We start from the raw sequence: 10732 nt of genomic DNA on the forward strand, positions 1-10732 counted from the left end.
GTTATTCTTTTAAAGAAGGTAAGAAATCATCATCAACCCTGCTTATAAGGACCTATAAACCCTAGCCAGCTATCACTAGCAAGATAAACCCACCTTGACAACCACCATGTATAATAAATTGCTTAGGATGCCTAGGCTTATCTTAACCCTACAAGCCCTAGGTGTTAATGAATCCAACTATGTTGGGATCCATCTAATACCTATTCCAGCAACTACATGAAGCCATAGTCAACCATAGAAAACCACCCACTTAATTATCATACTTGTTCTTTATTAAAGAACATGTTCTTCAAAAGTTATTCTTTTAAAGTATATGATAATTAATCATTAACCATGCCCTATAGTACTAAAACTGACCACTGTTCTTTACTTGTTAACATTATGCCAATTATCATTCCTTGTGTGCTCAATTGATTATTATGCTTTATTATTTACCTGTTTATAATACCAAGTAATCACACCTGAATAAGAACCTTGTATGTGGATCACTCTAAAAAGTGCAACACACCCTAAACCAATCATTACAACTCACTGATCCTAAAGCATCGGGGTTAGGTCACGCTTAGAGCGATTGCATCTCATTCTTATGCATTATTGCATCCTTGCCAATCTTTTAAACATCGTCCTTACCGGACGATGATGCTATTTCAGAATTTGGAGTTATTGCGTATCGAAGACCTTGACTGCATAATCTTGCAGTCAAGAAAGGCAAGTTCATCACTTGCTCATGTCAATTGAGTATTTCAATCAAATTACTTGCAAAGTATTATGGTTATCACTATTGCATAAAAATCAAAACCACTACTTTCATAACTATGAATATGACTATGTGGTGGGCAATGGAACCATGGATTGTGTTGATATGGTGGAGGTTCCATTGCACGGGTCTATATCCATCTAGGATTAAACAACAAATGTCGCCAGTGATTCTTGTGCCGTAATACCCGTGTTAACCATAAGATCCGGAGTGGGACGGAGTAGTCAAAAGTGTTTCCACCTCTCGTTCATCAACGGATGCGCTCTACCGTAGTACACTTGTAATCCAAGGGGCAAGCCGGTGAGGTGGGGAGTCCTAAGTCCCCACGGCATTGTCCGTAGTACACTTGTCGCCCGAAGGAGCAAGATGGTGAGGCTGGGGAGTCCTAAGTCCCCACGGTATTGCGGTCTATGATGGGTTGCGACTACCGGCGAAGGAGTTTGGTTCGATCCCGCATGTCGTCGTGGTCGGGGTCCACCCTGAAATATATGGGAATAATGGGACCGGCGAGGACCCAGGGTCGGGGCATGCAACAAAGGGTGGGTGTTCGAGGTAGCGGAGGAACATGATTGGCTAGACCTTATACCGGGCCTCACACCATAGGAAGTGTGGACAAACCTGCAGCTTGGTTGGCACCAAGGTTAAGATCTCTTATGGGTAAAGCAACACACCTCTGCAGAGTGTAAAGAACCGTGACCTGTCACTCCCTGTTCTGGGATATGGAACTACGAACGCGGCCGAAAAGGAGCTCCATGAAGTTCTAGTAAACCGGTGAAGGCTGACGGACATAGTTCTTCTGAATAAAAGCAACCTTTTGAAGAAATGGTTATGAAAACTTGCATTGGTATTAGACTTTCTGGTCTAATGCCGTAGCTAGTGCATTAAACACCTCTTTCCTATAATGAACTTGTTGAGTACGCTCGTACTCATCCCACTCTTAAATCCCCTGCATAGATATGGAGGCATCAAGAGAGGATCTACAGTGCAACTCGAAGGCCGAGGAGTCAACAACTACCTCAAGAGACAAGACCCTGTCAGAGGAGTCAGATACCACATCCAACAAGGAGAAAACCTAGTATAGCCATAGAAGGGAACCAGCTTCCTAAACCTAGTTCCTACTTAGCTAGAATCTATTCATAGCCTCTGTAGCTAGTCAAATACTCTACAAATAGAGTTCGTGATAGGATTAGACTACGAGTCGTTCTTCTGGAGTTTATTTGCAGATTTACCTCATTGTAAAGTAGGAGGCTGTGATGATCTTATGTAACCGAGTCAATGTTGTAATTCTATAGACATGCCTTGGACCCGCATATGTTTCTGTTGTACCACTCTGAGCGATATAATACTAGTGGAATGGTGTTTCATTGGTGTTATATCAGACTTGCATACTACACCATGCAGTGGTATGCCGGGTCACCACACCGTGGTAGCTACCTCCGCGGGGGTCGCAGGGGTGGTTGGTGGAGCGGCGGAAGCTCCGGCGACTGCGGGAGAGGGTGGCGGCGCCTGCGAGCTAGCGACAGCGGCCGACTGGGTCGATTCGAGACTCATCGTGGAGAAACCGGACGACGACGGCGCAGAGAAAGGTGAGGGCGTGCAGATCGGCGGCGGCGGCGGTTGGGAGGAGCTGAAACTTCCCTCGCATGCAAACTAGAGATTATGTTCGGGCCGCGTTCGGTTCGCTCGTCAGCCCCTCCAAATACAGGCCGAGTATGGGTTTCAGTCTCGGCCCAATTTTTTTTCCAGTTTCGACTCGTTTAGGGTTATTGATGGGCGCTATTTTTCACCCTGAACCCGTAAACTGACGATTATTTTTCGATTTTGGACCTTTACGGGCTCCGCTAGAGATGGTCTAACAATCCAACATAGAATACGGATGTTACCCGCATGGATATCACGGTATATAAAATGCACTATGTATGTTCCCAAGGGCTAAAGATTTAATCTAGTCTTTTTTCAAAACGGTTTGGGAGGATATCCTTTGTGAAAAATACCATTTCACCTGGTAGGGATGTCCCAAAAGGGATATGCTTTCTTCTGGTTAAAACTCGGACATGGAAATGAATACAGAAATTCGACAAGAAATGAGAAAAGAAAACGGCAACCTCTCCGCTCCATGGCGGAATAAGCTTCGTAAAACCAAAAATTAGTGATATAAAGATAGCGAAAAAAGGAAAAAAGAAATCCTTCGTCCTCCTCACATGGGCCTCCTTCTCCAGGTCCCTAACCTCGCCGGCGGCCGGCGGCCAGCCGCCCGCGTCCTCCGGAGCGACCGCGGCGGCAGGTTCAAGGTATGCGCCGCGGCGCCCGGTGGCTCCGTGAAGGAGGAGGAGGAGAAGGGGACCGGGAAGAAGGAGAGGATAGTGATTAGAGTCCTGGACCCCGTGCGAGAGAGGAGGCTGCCGCCGCCTCTGTTCTCGGCCCCAGAGACTCCAGCAGAGTCTCCGGAGGCGCTTCGGCGTCCGGAAGACGACGGGGAAGAGAGGCGGAGGTACTACGTGAACATGGGCTACGCCATCCGGACACTGCGGGAGGAGCTCCCCGACGTATTCTGCGAGGAGCCCAGCCTTGACATCTACAGGTTTGTTTCTCTGCTATGGGACTCCGTCTACCTCATGTTAGTTTATAATTGCAGCGAAATGTAGCAAGAGTACTATCCCCTTTTCAGCGCAGGAGAGTTTCTTTAGCGAATCGGGGAAACAATTGTAAAAAAGCATTTGTAATTTCTCGAGAGATTCGTAAATTCAATTGGAAACAGTTCATATTAATATGGTGATACTGGTTTAGCTTGGAAGGGTGGTCCTAGCATAGTCCAATACAAGGCTTTCCTCGGTTGCCTAATCTAGTGTTGTAGTGTTCCCAAACTTGCTAGTACTATAAGTGTAACGACCCAAGTCCAGTTAATCGCTGCAGGGAACGCTACACTGTTAGGGTCTTAGTGTAATGGTTGTGTCTTTCTAGCTGTGATTGCGTAGCATTGTGCAGTTGGTTTGTGTTCGTTTGCTGCCTTCCGAGACCTACCTTTTGGGTTCTATTAGCAGTAGGCAACAGTTAGAACCATCTTTACCTTTCAGTTTGAATCTTGCTGTTGCTGTATGTTCTTCTTTTCTGAAAAGGGGTCTGCCCCGCATCGGTTTGTTGCTAGATGCTTTGTTCTGTTGTCGTGAGATAGTGCAACGGTCATAAGGAAAAAATTGCCAATCTTAGCCTGGCCAGCGAATATTGCACCTGAATTCCGGAGTCATAATCATTTCGAACTTGTTTCTTGTACCAAGTACACCAGTAGATAAACGGAGTTCAACCTTTCAATGTCATCAACAGTTTCTACCATGTGACATGTGTAATGTTTTAAAGAAAGAATTGTTTATTTGTGTGTTACTTTGTTGTTTCTCTTCAAGATTAATCGTATATAACTGACAATCTTCCATACAGAATTTCAGATAAATCATGCAATAATCCATGATTAGTCTATTTGAACTCATCTCCGTGCATGCACGTGAGCACATAATTTCCTCTGATGATCTTTATTATGACCCTGCTTCTCTTTTGAACCAGCTTGCCTCCTATTCTCCTTTGTATCATTTGTCGTTGAAATTCGCATCCATATGTTGGTCTTCAGCTCTCTACCCACCTACCACCATCTTGGGACCCTGCACTCCTGAAGTTCCCAGAGGATGTTAATGAGTACATCAACCTAGCCCGACACATGAACGTTGCGAATCCCTTGAGGTAAGGGAGATGGTCTGTAAGCTGTAGAACTAAGGGAGCATCGGTATCGGTATCATCAACCTATTTATCAGAATGAGGCCTTGCTCCTCAAATTTCTCCATAAGTTCTTTAACAAAGACATTCCACAATCTTACTTGGAGATATTACCAAGACTCGCCTGACCACCAGATTGGTTCTTTCTGGTGAAAAATTGCATTGAAGCTCAACAGTAGGGGCTTCGTCTCTATTTTGAAAAAAGAAAGGTCAGTAGCTACAGGAACATTGCCTGCTTGGCCCGTCGCCCGCAGGGATATCACCCTCCTATGGCTTCAATCCTGGGATAATGATCCACTCAGAGCTCGTTCATTTGCTCTTTATGCTAGCATCTTGGTTGAGGCTGCTGAAACCCAAGAATACCTAGATCTGTTCTACCTTCGTTCTTTAGGAAAACCTTCCACGAGATTCAGACCCTTGAAAACTTGCTTGAAAACAATGCTGACCCCAGCTCTTAGATTGTTGGACCTGCACCTGGGGATCTCACGGATAGTGGTCCAAGAAGTTTTATGAGTACAAGTTCAGTGCCATTCCACGAACCCACATTTATGCTTGATTTGGAAGTCAAGATGCGTCAATAAGCTCAAAGCATTTATGTGGCTTCTCCTAAATGATAGACTAAATACGAAAAACATGTTTGTAGGAGAGACTGTGCCTCCTGCACGCTGTGAAATAGCGGTACTGATTCTTCAGGTCCCCTTTTAAAAGCTAGCTGCCGGCGCAGGATGGGCCGAATTTGGGCCCCAGTGGAAATTTTGAGAACCTGCTCAACCATTGCAAAGCCAACTTCCAAGGAATAAATGAAAATCGAAATCTTCCCTGTTGTGGCATGGCACATCTGGTTGAGCCTAATGTCCATTCTTGGTTTTATGATGTATCTGTTCAATAAAGATTTAGTTAAGTTGGTTTAGAATGAAGGAGTCTGCGATTCTCCTGAGGGACTAGATCGACTGATTCTCTTGCGGACATCTTTGAGTTGTCTTTGTTGCCTATCTTTCTTGTATATCCCCTGGCCCCTACGTTACAGCTTTTCCCTAAAAATTGATCCTATTAGGTATCATCCAAATCGATTGTTCTGTTTTACCTTCTGGCTTTGCATCTTAGGAAGACTTCCATCATTCTGCTCCAAAACAAGGCATGAACAAGCTCTCTGCTATGAGCAAATATGTTAGTTGGAACTGATACATGGATATCTGCAAATTGTAAATTCTGTTCATCACAAAAACTTTAGTAACTCTTGTAGTTTTGTATACTATAATACTTGAAGAATGGTTGATATAGTTATGCTGGTAGTTAAGTCTGCATCTTCTGTGCGCCTCACCTTTTTCCACCAATTGTATGATCTTGGTATTATTTCATTGTCAGGTATACCATCATAAGAATTATTCTCCATGGCATATTCCTTTTTTCATGTGTATTTATCATGTCTTGCTCTTTCCTAACCATATGCACTGTCTCCAGAGAAGATATTGTCTTCAAAGATCCACTCAATAAATTTGTGGGTATTGATAGCTACAAAAGTATATTCTGGGCGCTGCGGTTTACCAGTCAAATCTTCTTCAAGGCCTTGTGGATTGACATTGCTACGATATGGCAGCCAGTCGACAATGTAATTATGGTTCGGTGGATTGTTCATGGCATTCCTAGAGTTCTACAGAATGGTCATAGCCGCTTTGATGGCACGTCAGAGTATAAGCTGGATAAGAATGGGAAGATTTATCAGCATAAGGTGGACAATGTTGCCATGAATTCACGAAAGAAGTTCAAGATCTTGCCGATCGAAGAGCTCATTAGATCACTTGGATGCCCGTCCACTCCAAAACCAACTTGCTTTGAGATGATCTCGCTTGTGCCGTTTTGGTTGAGATGGACTTGGATGAGATGATACATGTCGTTGGACATTACGCTGGCATATTGAACAAAGTGTTGATGGACCAGTTCAACCTGATACCCCCTAATTTTGCCTTTCTGATTTTCGGCTATGTACCTACTTACCAGTGAGCAGTACCTTATTATTGCTGCTGTATTTGTGTACAGCAGTAAGTTTTGTTTCAAAGAACATAACCGTATATGCTCCTCCTTGTTTTAGTTACGCGAAGCTGTATTTGACCTTGCCTGTTGAACTGATAGACCAGCATGGAATTCTATACTTTGTCCAATGTACCCTGATTTATGCATTGTGTTCTCGTTCTTCTTGTTGGATCATGAAGCGGGATTTTATACTGTGTGACTTGGTTTTGTTTCGATAAAATGTGATTGAATTGATGCAATTTTCTTGTTAGAATAGCATAGGGCCATTATACTGCCCCTTCCATCTTACAGAAATGATATTTGCTGCTGCTGTTTTGTTTCCCTGAAGTTTCCTCTTTTGCGCTGAGTCTACTAAATATTGTTTTCTTAAGCATCTATACAAATGCTCATGTGCTAATTATATTTTCTTATGAGTGATGTGAAATGGGATATATTCTTAGCATTGAAAATTATCTATGTCACACAAGTTGTGTGAGCTGTGACTTGTCAAAATTGAATCCACAGGGGCAAAATCAACAAAAATAACCCAAAAGTGAAACAAATTCATAAAATGAACTTTGACCAAAACTATTTCATGGAACTAACCCTTTTAGGTAACGCTGAATAAGTGGCGCTATACACCACGGTATAGCGCCGATGCCAATCGCGTTAGACATCCTGCCAGCGTGGCGAGGCGGGGCTTGGCCGTGGCCCACCCCAACACATGTAGCGCCACTCCCATAGGCATTACACTATGGAGTATAGAGCCGCTCCCAAAAGCGCTATGCGCCCGCTAGCTATATCACCATGCGAGCCCGTCCTACCCGAGCAAGAACAGAAGGCTTTCTTGGTTGGCTCGACCCAACGGTTCCTCTCTCTCCCCCAACTTAAATCCTTGTCAAAATCTCTCAGATTTGTTAGATCTAGCCGTAGATTTCGATCCCAACCTCTTCCTCAAGGTAATCTTATATGTTCTCCTCCTTTTCATCCAAATAAACCATCACATTTTTTGATGGATTTGGTGAAACCCTAGGTCATGATGGATTTATTTTTTGAATGGATTATTGAGGTATCCATGTGTATCTATGTGTATATGCGAGTATTCCATGTGTATGTGAGGATTCCATGTGTACCCATGTATGCTACCAAAACAATGCTCCCATATGATTTTGTATTAGTGTATTAGGTGGAAGAGATGTCTCATATTTGCTTAGATTTTTTTGTATGGTAGTTATGTTGGCAAAATAGTTTAATGTCTAATTGTTTATAAAATGTAGGTTGGTGTGGCTACTCGATGACTAGTATGATGTTGAACACCGTGATTTTTTGATGGCGGAGAAACGGAAGGTGATAAATTGTTTTAGTAGCTATGATGTTGAATACTAGTGGTTGAGTTGAAATGGATATGGCGTGACATTGCGACTTTTGTGTTTTCAGGTACTTCGACCATCACAGGGCGCCATGTAGTGACATGTCGTACGAGCGTTACACACCATTCATCGTGAGTCTTGGTCTCCTCCTGTTCATCACGCTTGTGAGCCGGTCGATGCCAAACCTCAACGACGTGGCAATCACCGCACTTGTCGACCGTAGACACACACTTTCCACCTAAGGACCAAGGAGATGACCCCTACTCTTCAGGATGTTCTATGATCCTTGGACTTCCAATCGATGGCGAGCCACCGTGTATGAGCATAGAACCTAGCGGGTGGAGACAACATATGGAGGCTCTTATTTGTATGGTTCCTGAAGAGCCTGAAGACAAGTCTAAAGACAGAGTTCCAACAAACGCAACTTACACGTGGATTGTGGAAAACTTTGCACCCTACCCTATTGAGGTGAATGAGGACACAATCAAGACATATACTCTAGTATACGCGTGGTATTCCATCTCTAGGACTATGTTTGCCGATGGTGGTGGCAGGACTGCTCAATGGATGTGGCTCAAGGCGTTGACCGTTCTTGAGCACAAATGGAGTTGGAGTTTCGCGACACAACATAGTACCTGCATTGGAACGATCACGGAAACCTGTTGCGGTACCCCACTTGGGCTTATAGGTGGGACGTGGTATCGGAGATGACGAACAACGTTAATATCATGTACAAGCAGTACACCAACGAGTTGGATACGCTTACTCCTGAGCAAGTAAACATTGCCATTACATCACTCACTTCCATTCTCTATTTGGAAACTCCAGACTGATGTTGTTGTGCTATGTTGAAGGTGGAGTGGCAGCCATATGGTGGGAGGGACCATTTCGCTACATCCTTCGACGTACTGAACCCGAAGTGTTTGGACGAAGAATATCTTTGTTTATGTGGTGCCCACTCATATGCAATTGGGTGGTTGAAAATCATTTACCGCACCGCATGATAGCTTATTTTGGCTTGTTTCAGAATCAACCACCTGAGTGGGGGGACACGGACCGCACTCTTCACAGGTAGAAGTGGATGAATTTTGCTTGTTGAGTGTCAAGTTCTTCTTTGCTAACTTATGCCAGAATTGATAGGAAGAAGCAGAGAAAGATCAAGAATTTGCATCACCATCATAGAAACCATGTCACCAAGTTCAGGCACTGTGTGGAGGCAGCGAGGTTTGGTGCAGGATCGCAGCTACGGGCATACTGCCCAATTGCGTTCAATGACTACGTTCGATGATTCATTTCGAACACTCGTGTTGAGATGTGCCCGTCTGCTTATGATGATGGGATTTTGGAAGCGCCCATCTCCTACGACGACGTCGCCGAGAACACATACAACACACTTGTCCAATAAGGGTCCTAAACCCCTTTTGTTCCCGTCCTCAACTTTTGGGTAATGTGTTGCCAAGTTTGTTTCTTGTACTATGTTGTGTCACCAAGCTTGTTGGCTAAGTTGTCGATCTTATTTTCATTATAGCATTCAGAGATCAAGAAGCAGGCCGAAGAGTGTGAGGATGCTTACGATACAAATCCAAGGGATGAACATGACGAGTCGGTATTGCGGGAGTTCATTAAGGTACGTTGTACATACAAGTCAAGCCGCCTATTATGTTATGACATATTATCTCTTTATTCATGTTATAGCGTGCTAGCCGTCGGATGCGCCGGTTAGGTAACCTTCTTGGCTGCCGTGACCCGGAGATTGCAACACGGTCACACTCTCGGTCCGGTTCACCACCTCACCCTTCACCTCATGTAGAGGACACTACCTCGGCCAATGTGGAAGACAATGAGGTACAGAACCAATTATACATTAAAAACCATAGTTTTGCACTTTTAAATCAAAGTCACCATGGATTTCTCGTTTTTTTTGTAAGGGCGAGGATGACATGATATTATAGGCTTACACACAGAATGTCCGCTCTGCCTACATGTTGAAGCCTAGGAAGGGCATTAGGTTCTACACACGGGATGACTATGTCGCTCAAGGAAAGAAGGCGCACATTGATTCCGACGACGAGCCACCGAGGAGGTCAGCTTTGAGGTGGATGAGGAACGATGAGGAGGAGGATGGACCAGAGGTGCATAGAAAGATTCTTCCAAGGAGGGGACGTGCCCCAAGGACTCGTGGAAAGAAGTAGTTGTTCTATCGAGCTACGTGTTGGTGCTGAACTATGTCGAGCTATGTGTTGGTATCAAACTTGTAGAAGTTGGTTTCAATTTGAACTTGTCGGAAATTGTTGTATCGAACTATGTTGAACTTGTCTTGAACTTGTATGATGATGTGGTTGTGTCAGTTTGAACTTGCCTTGAACTTGTATGATTCTGTGGATTTCAATTTGAACATGTATTGAAATATGTTTTGTGCTGAGACAAAGCACAAAAATATATTTTGGCAAGTTTAAGATGCATAGTGTCGATAGAACTGGCGCTATGCTACACATGATAGCGCCATATGGAGCGGCGCATCACAGTATAGCGCATATGGCTTCGACATGTGGCTTCACATCCTAGGAGGTTACCGGGAGGAGACTGGTTTGGTCCTTAGCCGTGGAAATGGTAAGTCCAAGACTGCGCGGATCACCTTTTTGATTTTAAAAATAAAAGAAAATGATAAAAAATAAAAAATCATTTTAGATGGCCATGTGTTATGTGCTCTAATTGAGAAAATTAACAAACATGAATTTCAACATTTTTTAAGAAAAATGGCCTCATGTTTCGGTAAAACGCCTTTTCTGGTTGCATAGATCTCCGATAATAAAATTATATATGAAAATGTCTC

The 10732-nt window shown here is 43.9% G+C and overlaps 1 protein-coding gene across 1 annotated transcript; it reads left to right on the plus strand.

Annotated features, from left to right (window-relative positions):
* Positions 1-2878: 2878 nt before the first annotated feature.
* LOC127296338 (uncharacterized) lies at positions 2879-6696 on the plus strand. Its single transcript, XM_051326398.2, has 2 exons — positions 2879-3338; positions 5981-6696. The coding sequence occupies exons 1-2, from the start codon at positions 2959-2961 to the stop codon at positions 6402-6404; spliced, it is 804 nt and encodes a 267-aa protein (XP_051182358.1). The 5' UTR covers positions 2879-2958; the 3' UTR covers positions 6405-6696.
* Positions 6697-10732: the final 4036 nt, after the last annotated feature.

Source organism: Lolium perenne, chromosome 1, assembly GCF_019359855.2.
Source record: "Lolium perenne isolate Kyuss_39 chromosome 1, Kyuss_2.0, whole genome shotgun sequence".
Classification (NCBI taxonomy): Eukaryota; Viridiplantae; Streptophyta; class Magnoliopsida; order Poales; family Poaceae; genus Lolium; species Lolium perenne.

What these genes read in the sequence shown, in the direction of transcription:
- LOC127296338 (XM_051326398.2), top strand. Translation starts at nt 2,959, where the DNA reads ATGGGCCTCCTTCTCCAGGTCCCTAACCTCGCCGGCGGCCGGCGGCCA. An exon ending in CCCAGCCTTGACATCTACAG is followed by an intron (nt 3,339 to 5,980) that starts GTTTGTTTCTCT and finishes CACTGTCTCCAG; the next exon opens with AGAAGATATTGTCTTCAAAG.